This window comes from Mobula birostris, chromosome 6 (assembly GCF_030028105.1).
Source record: "Mobula birostris isolate sMobBir1 chromosome 6, sMobBir1.hap1, whole genome shotgun sequence".
Taxonomy (NCBI): Eukaryota; Metazoa; Chordata; class Chondrichthyes; order Myliobatiformes; family Myliobatidae; genus Mobula; species Mobula birostris.
The window spans coordinates 192,242,790-192,264,638 of NC_092375.1; the positions used below are offsets into that span (position 1 = coordinate 192,242,790).

The 21,849-nt window shown below is 39.7% G+C and overlaps 1 protein-coding gene and 1 long non-coding RNA gene across 2 annotated transcripts in view; one reads left to right on the top strand and one right to left on the bottom strand.

The window, feature by feature from the left end:
• LOC140199672 (uncharacterized) overlaps positions 1 to 12,857 on the top strand; it is a 77,061-nt gene extending 64,204 nt beyond the window's left edge. The window contains exons 3-4 of the long non-coding RNA XR_011886462.1: positions 645 to 773; positions 12,365 to 12,857. This is a non-coding gene — a long non-coding RNA (uncharacterized lncRNA). The remainder of the gene's footprint in view (positions 1 to 644; positions 774 to 12,364) is intronic.
• The window catches only part of LOC140199671 (inactive dipeptidyl peptidase 10-like), a 928,450-nt gene continuing 907,210 nt past the window's right edge, over positions 610 to 21,849 (bottom strand). The window contains exons 20-26 of the mRNA XM_072262134.1: positions 21,424 to 21,618; positions 16,210 to 16,264; positions 10,721 to 10,820; positions 9,083 to 9,141; positions 8,140 to 8,212; positions 4,077 to 4,150; positions 610 to 747 (exon numbers count right to left, since the gene is read on the bottom strand). Of these exons, the coding sequence (XP_072118235.1) occupies positions 610 to 747; positions 4,077 to 4,150; positions 8,140 to 8,212; positions 9,083 to 9,141; positions 10,721 to 10,820; positions 16,210 to 16,264; positions 21,424 to 21,618 (694 nt within the window). The remainder of the gene's footprint in view (positions 748 to 4,076; positions 4,151 to 8,139; positions 8,213 to 9,082; positions 9,142 to 10,720; positions 10,821 to 16,209; positions 16,265 to 21,423; positions 21,619 to 21,849) is intronic.

Genomic DNA, 21,849 nt, shown 5'->3' on the forward strand with positions numbered 1-21,849 from the left:
AGACTAGATGGGCCGAAAGGCCTGTTTCTGTGCTGTAGTTTTCTATGACTATGACTCTGACTCTAAAGAGAATTGTATAAATTCTATTTATTTATTATGATATAAAGAGAACTTGGTTTTAAATCTGCAAATCACAATGTCTGACAAAAGGATGCACATAATAATTTTATGCCACATTTTGTGCAAATGATAGAACAAAATTAAAAATAAAATAAATATGTGCATTTTCAATGTTTGTTCATACTTCAGTTATTATTAACATATACAGTAGTGAGGCCAAATAAAACACACATGCATAAAAGCTGTAGGTGTAAGTGACATTTGCACAATTGGAATTCTGCTTTTTTAAGGTGTACTAACGATTTGATGCGCTCCCAAAACAGTTTTGCTGTTCCTTTTCAGATAATCTTGGACCTGGCACATGATTTTCAAGTCCTTTTTGCCAGTTATCAGATTTGTAATCTCTATAATGTGCTGTTCCTGTAAATTTCTTGTAGTTGCCCTCTCACTTCCACATTTCCACTAACAGTGGTATTTGATGCGGGGTTTTGAGTGTTCCAGACTGTTAGTTTTGTCTTTACAAAGATCCTCAGAGAATTGTTCCTCATTTTATTCATCCTCCTCTGGTTCTTTCTGTAATACAGGCATTTCTTGCTTGAGGCACTCCCTGAAGAAGTTGAGGATTGCACTGTACATATGCCGTTTGCTTTTTTCATCTGTAATAAAGTGGCCTTCATCTGGGTAAATCTGTCTCACAAGTAAAGGAGTATTGGGTAAGAAATGATGAAATGTTGTTAAGAACATATTAATGTATTTTAAATGTGACCACACATGGGTTTAGAATGATTAGAATTTAATAAGAGATTCTGCCAATTAACAAAATTCCTGTATGTCATAAACACAGATATTCTACAGATGCTGGAATTTCAGAGTAAAACGCACAAAATGCTGGAGGAGTTACAGGTCAGTCAGCATCTATTGAAATAAATAAACAGTCGATGTTTCGGGCCGAGAGCCTTCATCAGGGCTCACGTCATTGTATATTTAATGACTTGGATGAGGGAATTAAATGCAGCATTTCCAAGTTTGCGGATGACACGAAGCTGGGCGGCAGTGTTAGCTGTGAGGAGGATGCAGGGTGACTTGGATAGGTTAGGTGAGTGGGCAAATTCATGGCAGATGCAATTTAATGTGGATAAATGTGAAGTTATCCACTTTGGTGGCAAAAATAGGAAAACAGATTATTATCTGAATGGTGGCCGATTAGGAAAAGGGGAGGTGCAACGAGACCTGGGTGTCATTATACACCAGTCATTGAAAGTGGGCATGCAGGTACAGCAGGCGGTGAAAAAGGCTGGCATTTATAGCGAGAGGATTCGAGTACAGGAGCAGGAAGGTACTACTGCAGTTGTACAAGGCCTTGGTGAGACCACACCTGGAGTATTGTGTGCAGTTTTGGTCCCCTAATCTGAGGAAAGACATCCTTGCCATAGAGGGAGTACAAAGAAGGTTCACCAGATTGATTCCTGGGATGGCAGGACTTTCATATGAAGAAAGACTGGATGAACTGGGCTTGTACTCGTTGGAATTTAGAAGATTGAGGGGGGATCTGATTGAAACGTATAAAATCCTAAAGGGATTGGACAGGCTAGATGCAGGAAGATTGTTCCCGATGTTGGGGAAGTCCAGAATGAGGGGTCACAGTTTGAGGATAGAGGGGAAGCCTTTTAGGACCGAGATGAGGAAAAACTTCTTCACACAGAGAGTGGTGAATCTGTGGAATTCTCTGCCACAGGAAACAGTTGAGGCCAGTTCATTGGCTATATTTAAGAGGGAGTTAGATATGGCCCTTGTGGCTAAAGGGATCAGGGGGTATGGAGGGAAGGCTGGTACAGGGTTCTGAGTTGGATGATCAGCCATGATCATACTGAATGGCGGTGCAGACTCGAAGGGCCGAATGGCCTACTCCTGCACCTATTTTCTATGATTATCAGGGGTCAGGAAGTGAAGTGCTCTTTAAACTTTGTTAAAGAAAAAACAGTTAAGAACAATTTTGAAAATACTGCTTTTTCCACCACAGTTATATTTGTCCATGTAAGATTAAGGAAACATATTTAAGAATTTAGTTGTCACTGGTTATTTTAATTACGGCATTCAAAAGACACATGGATAGATTGAGAGGGAAATGGATAAACTCGAATGCTACTTGGTCAACACAGATGGGCTGAAGGGCCTTTTTTTGTTGTAGTACACTATAAAAATAGTCTAATGCTCCACATTCATTGCACCTGCTTAATATTTCAGTCATTCAAAATTAAGTTAACAATTTTTGGGCACTTTAAAGAATATTAAGAAACCTACCTACTGGGACATATTGTCTGGTCATTAATGATCATCATATCAATGCTCAGATTCTCTTCCTTCAATGTTCTGTACTTAAGCTTTATCTCACTTTAAGGTTGTAGATCCCTTTGACTAATTCAAAGATCAGCTTGTCTTCCTTCTTGTTGGTGTTGCTTAATCTGAAGTTCTAATACTTCCCCACTTTCACTTAACTCTACCTTCCCCAGCACCAAGGCTGCAGTTTGTGGGGTAACTTACCAAATTTTAACATCTGGTGTTTTAATACTATTACACAACTGAAATAATACTATAAGAGATAGGAACAGAAGTAGGCCCATTGAATCTGCTCCACCATTTCTCCATGGCTGGTTTATCCCTCACAAATCCATTCTCCTTTGACACCCTTATTAGTCAAGAACCTATCAACCTCTACTTTAAATATACCTCATGACATGGCCTCCACTGCTGTCTGTGGCAATGAATTCCACAGATTCAGCACAAACTAGTTTAAGAAGTTCCTCTTCATTTCTGTTCTAACGAATGTCCTGTTCTGAGGCTGTGTACTTTGTCCTGGACTCCTCCCAACAAAGGAAACATCTTCTCCACATCCACTTTATTTAGGCCTTCCAATATTTGATATGTTTCAATGAGACTTCCCCTCATCCTTATAAACTGTAGTAACTACAGACCCAGAGCCATCAAGCACTCCTCATATATTCACCCTTTCATTCCTAGGATCATTCTTCAGAACCTCCTCTGGACCCTCTCTAATGTGAGCATATCCTTTCTTAGATAAAGGGCCCAAAAGTTCTCACAATAATCCAAGTGCGGTCTGACCACTGGCTTATAAAGCCTCAGCATTGCACCCTTGCTTTATATTCTAGTCCTCTTGAAATCAATGCTAATAATGTGTTTGCCTTCCTTACGACTGACTCAACTTCCAGGATAACCTTTAGGGGATTCTGCACAAGGACTCCCAAGTCCCTTGGCACCTCTGATTTCTGAATCTGCTGCCCATTTAGAAAATAGATTATGCCCTCATCCTAAAGTGCATGACTATACACTACCCTAAACTGCATTTCGTCTGCACTGCTTTGCACATTCTCTGATTCTAGGTCCTTCTGCAAATCCATGCTTCCTCAACATTAACCCTAACCCACTCTTTGCCTCCTACCAGTCAGCTAATCATCTATCTATGCTAACACGAGGAAATCTGCAGATGCTGGAAACTCAAGCAACACACATCAAAGTTGCTGGTGAACGCAACAGGCCAGGCAACATCTCTAGGAAGAGGTACAGTTGACGTTTCGGGCCGAGACCCTTCGCCAGTCTCATGTGCAACACTTTGTCAAAGGCCTTTTGAAAATCTAAGTAAATAACATTCACTGACTCTCCTTTGTCTATCCTGTCTGTTGTTTCCTCAAAGAATTCCAACAGCTTTGTCAGGAAAGCCTTCCCCTTAAGGAAAGCATACTGACTTTGGCCTGTTTTATCATGTGCCTCTTATACCCCAAAACCTCATCCTTAATACTGTAATGGGCTCCAAAATCTTTCCACTGTTATCAGGTTAAGTATGTAAATAAAATGAAGTAATGGAACATCATGGTCTAAGAACTCAGAGGAATATGTTGATGCTCCTGCTCAGCATTTAAAAGGATTACTCTGTTCAGTGATTTAAAACTATTGAATATTATTCTCCTAATATCAGTATACAAGTATTATAAACATGATACCTGCATAGTGTAGTTTCTTTCAGCTTTCATCAAGTGTTGTATCAGCTCTGCTGTGTGTTGAAAATGTACATTTGCTGTAATAAAGCAAAAATAAAATATTTTTATTAATATTTAATCAAAGCTGATTGTACTGCAGCTAATAAAGTTGATTTTAATGAACCTAATTTAATTATACACAACTTTAACATTTATTAAATTATCAAAGTTATTAAGATAGACATAAATCTGTTGAATGTTTGTTTTAGAAGTTTTGAGTCTTTTAATCCCCTAGCTGATTCAAGCTGAATACCGTGTGTAATCTTACCCACCTTAGTTCAGCAAACATCGTTTGCTGGTTCACTGGGCTGAATTGTGCAAGTTACAGAAACATGCCCTTGTTTTCCATCTCTCCAGGCACTTCCCTCTTGATTTATGCAGTGGACAAAGTACCTGAAGAAATATTCAATCTATCCAGTCAATGTGGAAGAGAAAGGTGGTGGAGTATTTTGTGTAACACAGCAGTCTTTCTGATAAAGTATGGGCAGAGTGTCATTGAGCAATGGGTTGCAGAATTAGAATGGCAACCTATCTCCAACCAAAGATGGTTGTGACAGTTGAAGAAAATAGTAGGTCACGGTATTCTAAAACATCTGACACTGTTCTGCTGCTTGCTAGCAAGAGATTGTGGATTTGAGAGATGTTATATGGGGCATCAAAGTTTCACTTGGCAGGTAGTACACATTAAGACTGCTGTCCACTGGTTGTGGAAGCAGTTGATATTCTATCACTCAAGACAGCATCTTTGTCTGAGAGAGTGCCAAGTGTTTGAGTAATATTGGAACTGTGCTAATCCAGGCAAATTCTAAGTATTCTGTCAAACTCCTGACTGGGGAAGTTTTCGGGAAGGATAACTCCGTCACCTGACTCGCTATTTTAGCAAGTTGTGAGCCTAGATACGTTTCTAATATTGATGAAGTAGTTTCTGAGCTTTTGATGTCCTCCCACCAGCTCAGCCATTTTCCTTTTGTGGACATTTGATTCCCGGTGTGGAATACCTTCCCCGTCAGAGGACAGAACTGAATTTTACTAATGCTTTCTAATGTAATCTTTGGTCCACAACTGCCTTGATGCTTGATTCTTACCTTGTATGTTAAATTAATTTCTTATTAATATTTGGATCAAAGCTGACGTAACGTCAAGACTCAATTAGTTTTGGCAAAACCCAAATTGAGCATTGTTAAATAATAATCTCCCTCCTGGCACTTATCCTTGCAAACATCCCCTACACCTCTTCCCTCTCTCCAATTCAGGACGTTGGGCTCATCTGTTGTATCTAGTGCTCTTGGTGTGGCCTTCTGTGTATCGATGAAACCCAACGTAGATTGGGAAACACCTTCACTGAGCACCTATCACCCAGAAAAAGCAGGATCTCAGTGGCCACCCATTTTAATTTTACAAACGTTTGTACTTCCCTTTCTGATATATCATTCCGTGGCCTCCTCGACTGTTGCGATGAGACCACACTCAGATTGGAGGAGCAACACCTTATATTCTGTCTGGGCAGTCTCCAACCTGATGGCATGAACATCAACTTCATGAACTTCTGGTAAATGCCCCCCTCACCTTCACCACTCCCCATTTCCATTTTCCTCTCTCACCTTATCTCCTTACCTGCCCATCACCACCCTCTGGTGCTCCTCCATGTTCTCTTCCTTCCATGCTCTTCTGTCCTCTCCTATCAGATTCACCCTTCTCCATTTCTTTATCTCTCTCACCAATTGACTTCCCAGCTCTTTATTTCACCCCTCCATCTCTCTTGGTTTCAACTATCACCTACTATCTTGTACTACTTCATCCCCTCCCCCAACTTATTACACTGACTTCTCATCTTATTTTCTCCAGTCCCAAAGAAGGGTCTCAGCCTGAAACATCAAATGTTTATTCATTTCCATAGATGCTACCTGGCCTGCTGAGTTCCTCCAGCGCTTTGTGTATGTTGCTTGGATTTCCAGCAGCTGCAGATTTTCTCTTGATGGCTAAATAAATGTGGCTTGACAGCACTGCTCCTAAACTCACCCTACGATTGATGAAGGCTAATACACCGTATGCCTTCTTAACCAGAATCAACCTGCGTAGCAGCTTTGAGTGTCCTACGGACTCGAACCCCAAAATCCCTTTAATCCTCCACACTGCCAAGAGTCTTACCATTAATACTATATCCTGCCATCATATTTGACCTACCAAAATGAACCACCTCACACTTATCTGGGTTGAATTCCATCTACCATTTCTCAGCCCAGTTTTGCATCCTATCGATGTCCTCTGACAGCCCTTCACACTATCCACAACACCCCCAACCTTTGTGTCATCAGCAAATTTACTAACCCAGCCCTTCACTTCTTCATCCAGGTCATTGTAAAAATCATGAAGAGTCAAGGTCCCAGAACAGATCTCTGAGGCACACCGCTGGTCACTGACCTCCATGCAGAATATGACCCATCTACAACCACTTTGTGCCTTCTGTGGGCAAGCCAATTCTGGATCCACAAAGCAATGTCCCCTTGCATCCCATGCCTCCTTACTTTCACTTCACTTCAAACATCCACTTCAGGAATAGTTTTCTTCACTCCTTTCATTTCATATAATGGTACTAATGATTTGTATAGCTTGAGTATCCAGAAGATGGGGAATTAGGCTGGAGAGATTATATGTGTAGTTTTCAATTCATTAAAATAAGACAGTTTAGTCTTCCACTAGGACTTTTATCTTGGCTCTCAGTCAGGCAATCAGGAAGCTTTTCTAATGGTTTGTAATCAGTAGTGCAATAGTCTGGAAGCACCAATTTAGCTTTATTTAATACCATAAAACAGGAGGGATATTGGAGGAAAGTCTAGACCATTACTTGCTAGTAGACTTTCACCACCAGAACTGTGATCAACTCTTTCATACTAATATGCACATCACCTTCTCTCAGCAAATCCTCCTGTATGTTACCTCTTAAAGCTTCCAGTAAAGGATTATGTCTCAACAGGCATTTTTATACTATAAGATCGTTAGACATGAGAACAATACTGCTCCACCATCCATCATGGGTTATTTATTATCCATCTCAACTCCATTCTCCTGCCTTCTCTCTCTGTACCCTTTAATGTCCTTACTATCACCCTCTGGCCAAAGAAATTCCTCATGTCTGTTCGAAAAGGACATACCTCTATTCTGAGGCTGTGCCTAGCCTCCCACCCCCCCTCACTAAAGGAAACGTCCTCTCAATGGTCTTTTTGTTCCTTTACCGTCAATATAATCTTTCAAGGTGCATGTCCTCTAGAATTATCAACCCTGTTCCCTCCAAATGTTTTGTCCCCTGCTACCTCGAAAATTTTCCTCAAAACCTTTGAATGTTCTCTTAGATATAATTACATTACTTCTAGTTGTCCTTGTTTGAGAGAGAGTAACTTTACAAACCCAAAATAATTTTTGGATCCAGTTAAGAAGTGTGATGAGGGACATATGGGTACTGGTTTATTTATAATGACTCTATGTTTTTGGTGGATATGCAATAAAGAGACATGTTGTTTGGGCACCAAACAAGCTATGCCTTCAACAAACAAAAGCTTGGACACAGGCATTAACAACATCATCCAGAAAGGAAAGCTAGAATTACTTTAAATTTTAAACACGAGAAAGTGTGCAGATGCTGGAAATCCAAAGCAATACATACACAATGCTGAGGGAACTCAGGTAAGGCAGCATCTATGGAAATGAATAGATAGTCGACATTTTGGGCTGAGACCCTTCCTTAGGACTGAGAAGGAAGGGTGAAAATGCCAGAATGAAAAAGTGGTGGTAGGGGAAGGAAGCTAGCTGGAAGGTAGGTGGTTGGTGAGGCCATGAGGATGGGAAAGATCAAGGGCTGGAGAAGAAGGAATCTGATTGGAGAGGCAGGTGTAGCACAGGAGAAAGGGAAGGAGGAGGGGACCCGGGGGAAGTAATAGGCGGGTGATCGGAGTGGTGACTAGAGAATGTAGAATGTTTAATGACGTAACTAAGAGATATGCTTAATTGTGAGCAATATATGGTATCTTACCATCAGCTGTCCCATGTATGATCAGAAAATTTACATCCTTCATTTCATTGGAATTTTGTAGGACACTCGACTCCTGCAAGAAATCAGAATGAGTTGGGAATATGAATTTTAATCATAATGGGATAGAAATTCTCACTCTAGTTCTGATCCATCTGTGAAGTAATAATATATGCACATTAAATTTATCCTTCTTAAATTTGATTCTAAAGCTAATTATATTGAATTTCGGAGGTGAAGTTTAACTCCTATTTGTGTTCTTTTGTGATTTATGATTGCAGATCATATCATAAAGATGAGAATGGAATATGCAGTGAAAAATAAATTAGGGAGCATTCCCCCTTTTGAGTTGGTACTTTAGTGGCACATGGCTTTTGCTTCCACATTGAAATCTGTCCCAGCCCTGACCTACTTTCAGGATTGTGGCTTAATACATACATTCAGATGGCTTGGTGGGATCGTATTTATCAAGAGGGAATCTATGGTCAACACCAGGGGCTCCCAACCATTTTTATGCCATGGACTCTTACCATTAACCGAGGGATCAGTGGACCCCAGGTTGGGAACACCTAGTCTAAACAATAAAATATCTATCAGCGTGTCATATCATCCTATTAAAGGAATTGTAACCCTTTACTGTATGTTTGCATTGTGGTTGCAATTGCAAATTTCTTAATGGAAGCTTTAGGAGGCAGTAGTACCTGGGATGGATGAGAATGAATTTCTTATCCATCACAGCCATCGTACCCTGACAATTTGTATGCATAGGTAGGAATGGACTAACCAGGAGCAGTCCGGTGTTAAGTTACTGGGACATGGAAGAACTAATGGGGCTTATTGCCTAAATTTTAATGACACTTTTAGATTTTGGACAGAAAGCAGTTTGAACTTCAATCCTTATAAAACAAACAACTTGGTTCCTGTCCATTTCTCTTCCTGAACTCACTTGATAAACATTTACATCTCGTGACGGCAATCCAAGGTATCGTTCTGTGAATGCAGAAGCTGCATGAAGAGAGGAAAAAGAAAATCAATTTAATCCACATTTGCAAACTGTCTTCATGTGCATTAACTAATGTAAAACAATACTGTCTGACTTCCCCTCAGTTTGGCATGAACAGGATGGGCCGAAGGGCCTGTTCCTGTGCTAAAGTTTTTGTGACTCCGTTGTGATGTTCTATAGCAGATGAAAGTTTCACTCTTCTTTAGGTACCTGCACTTCTAGTTAGTTAATTTGTGGATAATGATATAACCAAATACTGAGTGAGTTATGGTAAAAGCAATGGACCGAATTCTCAGGACTTACAGTAATCCAGTTACCTTGCCCCATGTTAATCAGTACACCATGGTACAGTTATGTCGATATTTATAATTTATTCTTCAATGTTGTCATACTCAGTATCTTACTGAATAGTTGCAGAATTGAGTTTGATTTTAGTTGCCCTCCTCAATACACAATGAATACTAACAATAAAAATATCAGCAAAGTGGAGAGAAATACATTGGAACCTACCTTTAAAATTCTAACGTCTCTGACCCATTACTTAAATTGAAAATTAAGTTCAAAGGTAATGTCAGTTGTGAGCTGAAGTGGCATGGCAAGAAAAGCAGAGAGTAATATAACTTGGTTTGTTTAGACTGATGAGTGTCCCACTGAGAAATCTGGTTTCATTTCAATAAATAACCTCTGACTGAATTTAGAGTGAACTGTTAAATATATCATCAACTGTAATGCCAGCTCAGCAATTACTGACAAAGAGGAAGATGATAAATATCTGGCATCAGAATTTCTCATGAACATTCAGCTTTTTCTAGAAGTAGAAGCAATGGTACAATGACATATGAGATTCATAGTACAGTATTATAATCTCGACCTTGCATGCATTTATATCATCACCTCAATTACTTGTTCAAAAAACCACTTCAATTCCCCCATGCCCAAAAAAAATGCCAACAGCAAAAAAAAAAGTGGTAAGCACAATATAAAGCACAAAATTGAAAGAGTCCAGGCAACGAAAGAGTCAGTCTAGCACTGTGTCATTCGCTATCTGCAGGGCCATCAAGAACACCCAATAAACTCCACATTATCTAAGTTCCTTTTTGTCCATGTAACTTCATACATTCCCTTGTGTATGTCTTGTTCAAAGCTGAATGAACTATTTAGTGGCCAACAAAGAGATTAAAGCACAATGCTTCATTAAAAAGTGAGCACTGTGAATTATTTTTCTGCACATTATCTTTTTGGGTAACTAGACTTTACAATTAGACCAGCTGATGTTCAGAAAGGGCAGAGCTCAGGGTTCCTCCAGTATTTGGTGTGTGTTGCTCTGGATTTCCAGCATCTGCAGAATCTCTCATGTTTATTCATTTCCACAGATGCTGCCTGACCTGCTGAGTTCCTCCAGCATTTTGTGCATGTCGCTCTGAACTTACAGCAACTTTTTCTTGTTTATAAATATCTGATGATCTCGCCTTGTTGGCATAGATTGTAGGGAAATTTGCACTTCACAACATTGAAATAATGCTTATTTCATAAGCCAATGCTTATGTGAAAGGATCTGCAATATGTTTTTTGTATACTCACCATATAACTTCCAGTCCGTGATTGGTGCCACAGCAACACCGCATTTGAAGATTCTCTCTGTAGAACTAAGGATCATTGCTGTGACATAGCCTCCATATGCCTGTCAAAGTAAATTAAAATCTTAATATGGATTTTAAATATTCTATTTTAGCTCAAATATTGATTGTCTTTGTGAAATCGAACTGCCAGCCTTCACACACCCCAGTAATTATTTTTTCTGGTGACTTAATGGATGGCTAATTTACCATGTCAGTTTTTCTACCCTCTCTCATGTTATAAATTATAATATAGTTATTATCGCTATAGTAACAGTTGAATGTAGACCCATTATTTATTATAACCACTCAAAATATTTTACATATTATTTTTAATTTACAAAACAGTTCACCTCAGTCATAAAACATCCAGATTTTGCTTATTTTGGTATATCTATACTTAAAATCATGATAGAAATTGTGATTTAATCATTATGTTTCTGTGTGAGTGGAATAGTATACAGATCAGGATTATAGAATGGCTCAATACAATATTCAGGACAGTAACGGTAACATATTTCCTTCCCAGAAGCTTTGAGGTCATCACTTTTACAGATTTTGGGCAGGATCATGCTCATGATTTGTTGCTACTCCTGTAAAGAAGGTCTGTATGACTGTGTGCATGCTGAATGATGGAACATGCTGGAAGTTAGATCCCCCTCTGATTTTGTGCTATATCCAGTGGCAGACCCGTAATGGGCTGAGCTAATGGACCAGATATAATGCGTTTAAACAGGGATGCCAACCTTCATTAAAATGCTAAATACTGTTTTTTAAAATTTGTTAATTTATAAGTTGAGATTGGTTTTAAATATTAACCTAACTTTTATTGTTTAACAATTTTGAATTATTTGCGTTTTTCAACTGGTTCTAAGTGTTTCTGATCATCACAGTCAAAAGCCCATCAGGACAGTCTGTGAGCAGGGCCTTGCTTTCTGTTGCCAGCTGCCAGCTGCCAGCTCTGGTCCTTGCCTGCTCCAGTTTACTGACCTGCAACAACACTGGATTCAGAACCACACAATCATAGAGCATGCCTGCAACTATTGTCAGCCCACAGTGTTAAAAGTGAGGTGTGGGCTGGATCTACGAGATAATTAGATAGATAGATTGATACCTTATTGATCCCAAAAGAAATTACAGTGTCACAGTAGCATTACAAGTGCACAAATATTAGAAGAGAAGTAAGAAAAATTAAAGGTTAAGTTACCTTAAAAATAAGATGTATAAGATTTACCAGTCAAAGATTACAAATAATCCAAAAGGGATAACCGTGACCTGTTATTTCTGTCCCTGAGGCCAAAGTCTGGGCATCCTTCAAGAGGGTATCTGGTCTAGACAAAATACAAGGCCAAGATGTGTGCAGACCAACTGACGATGTATTTATGGACATATCTAACACTTTGCTTCTACGGTCCGAGGTTCCCACCTGCTTCATAAAGGCATCTATTGTACCGGTGCCCAAAAAGAACATGGTGACCTGCCACAATGATTACCCTCGGTTAGTCCTTACATCAAATCTAATGAAGCACCTTGAGAGGTTTGCTATGGTAGAAGTCATTTCCTGTCTCAGAGAAACTGGTCCTCTCCAATTTCCATTCTGATACAACAGGTTAACAGCAGATGTGATTCCTCTGCCCAAAGATCAGGCTGCTGTTCCTCAACTACAGTACAGAGTTCAAAACAATCATTCCATCTAAATTCAATCAAGCTTAAAGACCTGAGCTTCTGTACCTCCAGCTGCAACTGGATATTCAACTTCCTGGTTGGTAGACTGCACTCAGTGAGGACTGGAAACAACATATCTGCTGACCATCAACACGGGTGGACCTTGACTGCATACTTAGACCCCTGCTCTACCCAATATACCTGTCTTCAAATTTGCAGATGACTCAACCATTGTTGGATGAATTATAAATGGCGATGAGTCAGTTTACTGATGCAAGACAGGACACCTGATTGAGTGGTGCCACAATAACAATCTCAATTAGAATCAGCTTTTACCATCACTGACGTATGCAGTGAAATTTGTTATTCTGTGGCTGCAGTACATTACATAATAAAAAAACTAAAAATTACAATAAGATATATAATTATTAAATTATTAAATTAAATAAGTAGGGTTATAGACTCATAGAACACTACAGTACAGATGGCCCTTTGGCCCATCCAGTCTGTGCCAAACTATTAACCTGCCTACTCCCATCGACCTGCACCGAGACCATAGCCCTCCATACCCCTCTCATCCACGTACCTATCCAAATTTCTCTTCAATGTTGAGATCAACCCTGCATCCACCATTTGTGCTGGCAGTTCATTCCACACTCTCACCACCCTCTGAGTGAAGTTCCCTGTCATGTTCTCCTTTAAACGTTTCACTTTTCACCCTTAACCCCTGACCTCCAGTTGTTGTCTCACCCAACCTCAGTGGTAAAAGCCTGAATGTATTCATCCTATCTATACCCCTCATAAATTTTGTATAGCTCTATCAGATCTCCCCTCAATCTTCTATGTTTTACTAGTGGAAAAACAGAGGAAAAAATACTGAGGTAGTGTACATGGGTTCATTGTCCATTCAAATATCTGATGACGCATGGGAAGAAGCTTTTCCTAAAACATTGAGTGTGTGTCTTCAGGCAATGAGAAGAGAGCTTGTCCTGGGTAATGGGGTTCTTAATGACGGATGCTGCCTTCTGTGGCATTGCCTTTCAAAGGTGTCCGCAATGCACGGAAGGCTAGTGCCCATAATGGAGCTGACTAACTTTCTACAGTTTTTTTTCGATCCTGTGCAGTGGCCCCTCCATTCCAGATAGTGATGCAGCCAGTTAGAATGCTCGCCATAGGAAATCTGCAGAAACTTGGGAGTGTTTTTGGTGACAAACCAATTCGTCTCAAACTCCTAATGAAATATAGCCGCTGTCATGCCTCCTTTGTAAACTCTTGCTCAACATTAACAATGATCTGATTATTGTCTTCAGGAAGGGGAAGGAGGGCAACCATGAAGCAGTTTAGGGGATTAACAGTGGAGAGTGTCAACAGCTTCACATTCCTGGGCATTAACATATCAGAAGACCTGTCCTGGCCCCAGCACATGGATGCAGTTATAAGAAAGGAAAGGTACTGTCACACTTTCCTTAGGAGGGCAGGGAAGTTCATTTTCTCACCAAATACTTTAACAAACTTCAATAGATGTGCTGTTGAGAGTATCCTGACTGGTTGCACCATGACCTGAAACAGAAGTTCAAAGGCATAGGAACACAAGAAGCTGCAGGGAGTGGTAGACTGTGCCCAATGCACCACAGGCAGACCCTGCCATTGGTAGCATTTATAGCAGGCATAGCTCTAAGAAGACAACATCTAAGTCAAAGATCTCCATCATTTGTACCATGCCATTTTCACAACTACCAATGGACAGGAGGTACAGCACCAGATTCAACAACTCAGAGGGTCACAAACGTGTGGAATGAGCTGCCAGCACAAGTGGTTCATGCAAGCCCAATTTCAATATTTAAGAGAAGTTCCAATAGGTACACGAATAGTAGGGATATGGAGGGCAATGATCCCTGGTTCAAGTTGATGGGAGTAGACAGTTTAAATGGTTTTGGCATGGATTAGATGGACCAAAGGGCCTCTTACTGTGCTGTACTTCTCTATGACTCTTATCATAAGAACTACTTCCCTTCAATCATTCAGCTCTTGAACCAACTGGCAAAACCCTAATTACTACAGTTTAGCAACACTATAAATCACTTTGCACTAATGTTTTTGTACAAGTTGTGTTCCTTCTTGTAAAAATTACTGAATGCTTATGATTTTATCTGATGCTATGTTCCTGTGATGCTGCTGCAAGTTAAGTTTTTCTTTGCAGCTCTGCATATACGTACAGTACTGTGCAAAAGTCTTAGGCACATGTAAAATAATTCTGTAAATCGAAGATGCTTTCAAAAATAATGAAAATTACCATAAAGAGGAGTAAACAATAAAAAAACCAAATCAAATCAATATTTGGCATGACCACCCTTTGCCTTTAAGTCTGCATCGATTCTCTCAGTTACACTGTTGTGCAGTTTTATAAGAAAATTGGCTGAAAGGTTGTTCTAAGAATCTTGCAGAACTTGCCACAGTTCTTCTGCAGACTTTGGCTGTCTTGCTTGCTTCTGTCTCTCTAGGTAATCCCAAACAGCCTCAATGATGTTATGATCGGAGCTCTGTAAAGGCCCTACCATCTGAAACCATATTAAAAAATCTAGGGTGCCGAAGACTTTTGCACAAACTCAACCTTCACTTGTCAATTAGCTTAACCTAAAATTTTTAATAGTTTAATTAATAGGATTATTTTCCTTGGCTGTTGAAGGATTTAGTTTGTGTTTTTTTTTAGTTTTGTGTTTGTGGTAGTCGGTGTTTTTGGAAACACCGATTTGCCCAATTTCTGTCTTGCTAGTTAATGACTTATTTTAATTTGTCTGATCTGTGGTTTGCTGTTAACAGTAAAAAGCTACAAACTCCTGGTCATCAACATGACAACAGATCTAACCTGAGCCCAACACATTGATGCAGTCATGAAGAAGGCATGCTGGTCACTCTAATTTGTTAGGAGTTTGAGCAGGTTTGGTATGTCATCAAGGACCCTTGCAAATGTCTATTGATGTACTGTCAAGGGCATTCTGACTGGCTGCATCACAGTGTGATACACAGGCTCTGAGGGACAGGATTGCAGATACCTTACACCAGGGGCTCCCAACTTGAGTTCCATGGACTCGTGGGTTAATGATAGGGGTCCGAAGCATAAAGATGGTTGGGAACCCCTGCTTTAGAGGATTATTGACCCAGCCAGCTCCATCATGAGCACAACCCTCCCCACCTTCAAGGGCAGCTTCAAGAGCGGGTGCCTCAAGAAGGACCGTATCCATCAATGAGGACTCTCGCCATCTAGGACATGGCCTCTTGTTACTACCACTGGGGAGGTGGTGTAGGAGCATGAAGACTCATAATCAGCAATTCAAGAACAATGCCTTCCATTGTTTATATTGATGTTGGTACAAAATTTTCAATGGAGAATTGGAACAATTTCAGCAAAATTTGTAAAATTAATATATTCCGAATTACAAGATACTTTGACCCAGTGGAGCATGGATTCAAAAAATCTCTTTTGCATCTTTGAAAAAGCATTATATATTTCCAAAGGAAAACAAAGCCTGTTATTTTGTAATGCAGTGTGCTGTGAGAAAAACTTTCTCTACCAACGTTCTCGAAAAAGTATTCTAATATACCAATAGGAGTGTATAACAAATACATATTCATAATTTATCATGTGAAGTAGTATATAGTATTGTCAAAGAATAAGTGAAAATATTGCAGAAGTAATGAATATTTTAACTGTTGTTCTTTTTTAAAGTAAAATTCACTGCAACTTTGAAAAGATTTTAAATAGTTATGTTGAAGTGTTTTGAAGTTTACCTTCCCATAAACAGCTATTCTGTTCGCATCAATGAAGGGTAATTTTAATAATGATCTGAAATAACAAGAAATAATGTTAATTAAAAACATTTATGTGAACATTTTTCCACATTAATTTGTCCTTGTAATGCATTCAATAAACTTTAATAACAATGATGAATGAGAGAGAAATACACTTAATGAAATCATGGAAATTTATCAGTGGTTTTTTTATCAGTTGAGAGGGTTATTTGGTCTTATATTATTTCCCCGTTCTCAGTTTGTAGACTTGAAAAATTCCAGCAATCAAAATCTTATTGAAGTACTTTTTAAAATGAACATTTGCCTCCATCATCCATTTAGATTGCAAGTTCCATCACTCTTGGGTTAAACAAAAATCTATCCTTGTTGGCTATAAAGCATTATTGGGCTTTGGTCATAATTTTGTATTTTGATTAATCTCCCCCAAAGCTCCTTTATATTAAGGTAAATATCTACAATCCAGCCAGTCGTTCCACGATATCTAAAATTGTTGGGCATTGCCAATATTTTCATGAAACTGAAAGCCCTTGTATTAAATGTTTGCAATAATGTCTATATAGAATACAGAATATAGAACAATGCAGTGCAAGACCAGTCTTTTAGTCTATGCTGTCTATACTAACCATGATCCCCTAATCCCCTTCTCCACTTTAAATCTATATCTTCTAATATTTGAAATTTCCACCCTGGGGGAAAGTGACTCTGACTATCCACCTCTATCAGGTCATCTTTCAACTGCCGACACTCCAAAGAAAACAATACCAGTTTGTACAACCTCTCCTTCTAGCTAATATTGTACTCTTGAATCTAGGAAACACTTCTCTGTACCATCCATTGTGTCTAAATCAGGGGTTTTCAACGTGGGATCCATGGACTCCTTGCTGAATGGTATTGATCCATGGCAGAAAAATGGTTGGGAACCCCTGTACTAAATCTTTCCTGTAAGGCAGTCACCACAAAAGCACACAATACTTCAAATATTATCTAACCAAAATTTTATACAGCTGCAACTTGACTTCCCAACATTTATACCCAACGTCCCAACTGATAAGGCAAGTATACCAGATACTTTTTTAACCACCTTATGTCACTGTGTTACCAGTTTCAGGGAGCTTTGGACTTGCACCCTAACGCTGTACATTAATGCTCTCAAATAGTGGCACAGAAGTGCAGTGGTTAGCGCAACACTTTACAGAGCAGGTGACCCAGGTTCAATTCCCGCCACTGCCTGTTATCCTACAGACGTCTGACACCTCAACTGTGAATAAGTATGTTTTACACACCACTGCCAGGGCCCTTGCAATTTCTGCACGAGCCTCCCACAAGTCCAAGAGGACACCTTGTCAGGCCCCGGAGATTTATCCACCTAATTTGCCTCAAGACAGCAAATACCATAAGTTGCCCCAAAGCATCAAGCAGCGATCCCTGTTGCACTCCACAAGTCACAGGCAACTATCTACTACCACTCTCTGGCTTTCCATATTACCACAAGACTTAAGTAAGCATAAGATTTTTGGATCATTGGGCTCTCTTCCAGAGAAAGTAGAACCGGAACTGGAGGAGGACTAATATCCTAGCGGGAAGGTTTGTTAATGCTACATGGCAGGGTTTAAATCAGCTGCAGGAGGATTGGAACCAGAGTGCCAGAACAGTTAGTAGAGAGGTTGTGGAAACAGATGTCGGTGCAAGCTTTGATAGCCTTTCTCACTGTCCACTACAACCCCAATCTCAAAGTCAGGAATCACAAGGCTGAGCATGGTGGGACTAGTGTTCTGAGCTGCTTATGTTTCAATGCAAGAAGTATCATAGGAGATGCAGGTGAGTTCAGGGCATGGATCAATACCTGGAATTACGGCATTTGTAGCCACTAGTGAGACTTGGTTGCAGGAGGGGCAGGACTGGCAGCTCAGTATTCTGGGGTTCTGTTGTTTGAGATGTGACAGAGCAGGAGGGATTACAGGAGGAGTCAGGGAAAATGTCTCGGCAGTGCTCTGTCAGGAAGACTGGAGAACTTGATTAGTGAGGTGGAACTGAGAAATAAGAAAGGTCTGACCATGTTGATGGGGCTATATTACAGATTCAGACAACAGTCCTAGGGATTTAGAGGAACAAAATTATAAAGAGATCGCAGACTGTTATAAGAAACATAAGGTTGTTATAGTAGGTGATTTTAACTTTACACATGTTGACTGAGAATCCCACACTATAGAAACATAGAAAATAGGTGCAGGAGTAGGCCATTCGGCCCTTCGAGCCTGCACCGCCATTTATTATGATCATGGCTGATCATCCAACTCAGAACCCCGCCCCAGCCTTCCCTCCATACCCCCGATCCCCGTAGCCACAAGGGCCATATCTAACTTCCTCTTAAATATAGCCAATGAACTGGCCTCAACTGTTTCCTGTGGCAGAGAATTCCACAGATTCACCACTCTCTGTGTGAAGAAGTTTTTCCTAATCTCGGTCCTAAAAGGCTTCCCCTTTATCCTCAAACTGTGACCCCTTGTTCTGGACTTACCCAACATCGGGAACAATCTTCCTGCATCTAGCCTGTCCAATCCATTTAGGATTTTATACGTTTCAATCAGATCCCCCCCCCCCCCCAATCTTCTAAATTCCAACGAGTACAAGCCCAGTTCATCCAATCTTTCTTCATATGAAAGTCCTGCCATTCCAGGAATCAATCTGGTGAACCTTCTTTGTACTCCCTCTATGGCAAGGATGTCTTTCCTCAGATTAGGGGACCAAAACTGCACACAATAATCCAGGTGTGGTCTCACCAAGGCCTTGTACAACTGCAGTAGTACCTCCCTGCTCCTGTACTCGAATCCTCTCGCTATAAATGCCAGCCTTTTTCACCGCCTGCTGTACCTGCATGCCCACTTTCAATGACTGGTGTATAATGACACCCAGGTCTTGTTGCACCTCCCCTTTTCCTAATCGGCCACCATTCAGATAATAATCTGTTTTCCTATTTTTGCCACCAAAGTGGATAACTTCACATATATCCACAATAAATTGCATCTGCCATGAATTTGCCCACTCACCCAACCTATCCAAGTCACCCTGCATCCTCTTAGCATCCTCCTCACAGCTAACATTGCCAGTATACAAGGACCAGATGGGATAGAGTTTGTTAAATATGTTCAAGAAAGTTTCCTTCATCAGTACGTGAAAGTCCCAGTGAGAGAACATGCGATACTGCATCTGCAGTAAAGAATGAGACACGGCGGGTGACAGAAGTTTGTGTAGGGAAACACTCTGTATCCAGTGACCACAATGCCTTTAGTTTCAAAGTAAATATGCAAAAAAAAAGATCTGGTCTGCGAGTTGAGAATCTAAATTTAAGAAAGGCCAATTTTGATGGTATCAGAAAGGATCTGTCAAGTGTGGATTGGGACAGGCTGTTTATTGGCAAAGGTGTACTTGGTAAGCGGGAGACCATCAGAAATGAAATTTTGAGAGGACAAAGCTTGAACGTCCCTGTTAAAATAAATGGTAAAGATAACAAGTGTAGAGAGCCTTGGCTTTCAAGAGATATTGAGACCCTGGTTAAGAGCAAACAGGAGATCCATTGCATGTAGGAACAAATGAGATGCTTCAGGACGGCTGTGGATGCCAGATCATTGGGTGTATTTCAGGCGGAGGTTGATAGTTTCTGGATTAGTCAAGGTGTGAAAGGTTACAGGGAGAAGGCAGGAGAATGGGCTTGAGAGGGAAAATGGATCAATGATGGTGAAATGGCAGAACAGACTCGATTCTACTCCTGTGTTTATGGTCTAAATACAGATGCAAAAATCCCTTTTAAGATCTACCCACCTCTATCAGCTCCTTGTGATTTTCAAGAGGCCCAAATTTGTCATTGCTATCTTTTTGCTCTTAATATATTTGTAGGAGCCTCTAGGATTCTCCTTGTCTGCCAGATGAACCTCATGTATTCTTATAGCTTTCTCAATTTCCTTCTTAAAGTGGTTTTGCTGGACATATCCATCTGATGCATAATTGGCCTCTTAAAACTTTATTTGAATATATATGTGGAATCAATTATCAAACTGTGAGGCACATTACAATATTGTGATCCTGACAAAAGTTTGAACATCTTGAAGTTACCAGTCATTCGACTGGTTACCAGACAAAGGAATCAAAATGGAGCTGACAGTTTCTGTTCTTAAGGTCATTTAAAGCACCCAAGCTCAGTAATATTCACTGGCTCTGAGACAAGAAATGTATTGAATTTAAAATTCTCATCATATGTCTAAATCTTTTTCCATACTCATCACTGTGATGTCATTCAGCCAGCTGAGAACATTGCACATTTCCAGTTTGACCTCTTGTGTATTCCGAAGTGCATTCATCTCACCACTCACAGTCATTACCAGATATATAAGCCTTGAAGGTTTGTTAAACTATTATACAAAATTAAAAATCAATTTTGTATCTGGATCTAAATGCAATTTATTATTTTTAAATAAAGGGCAAGGTACTCAAAATTAAAGTGATATTCATAATCAAGTTTACCCTTAAGGGTAAGATTTGCCAGTGTCACTTGGATTATATGAAGCAGAAGAAGAGGAATTTCTCTGCATGAGAATTCATGGCCTCACAATTAAGGAGGATAACTTTAGATGGGATACAAAAAAAAACAATTATGTATCAAAATGTAAACAAAAATCGTGTTCTGTAAATGGGTACTACAAATATACATAAATAATATCTCCTTATAAGCAGTTATAGTTGAATTATGCCCAAAAATATACACATGAAAGGAACAATATGCAGATGACATTGTAAATGAAAACCAAATTAAATATAAACAGAAGACCAAAATTCAAAGTAAATTCTATTATCAAAGTCCATATATGTCCGCATATACAACCCTGAGATTCATTTTCCTGTGGGCATACTCAGCAAATCTATAGAACAGTAACCATAACAGGATCAATGAAAGATCAACCAGAGTGCAAACTGTGCAAATGCAAATATAAATAAATAGCAATAAATATCGAGACCATGATATAATGAGATAAAGAGTCCTTAAAGTGAAATGCAATGAGTTGCATCCAATCAAATTTTCTACTCATCAGAAAAGACATTGATTCTCATCACACATCTCTTTTCTGATAAAGACTGACACTTAAGAAGAATCAGAAAACAACTAGAAAATGAAAATTGAATAGGTTTATAAATACGTACTGCACTGCTGTAATTTGGTCTTTAACTTCCACTGTTCCCAATTTTCGATGGATGTCCTGAAGAATTTTAAGCCCTTGAAAACCACTCCCTCGGCCGTCAAAGCGAGCAAGGATGACATTATCGGAGCTGACAAGTACTGAATCCCAGTCAATCCAAAACTTATCAGTAACCAACTGGCTCCCTGGGGCTCCATCACTGCAAAAACCCAATACAACAAAGGTAATTAGTATTGACAATCCATCACTTAGCTTCTTGCATAAAGCAGTGAAACCGAAATCCTTGGAAAGATGACATAGAGGATTCTTTTTTTGCATATACAAGTTAAATCATTAAATCATTTTGAGACCACAAATAGCCCTGTTGCAACTTTTTGACAGGCCAGAAATACTTCTCTCCATCTTAATCGCACATAGTTCAATTTGTGTC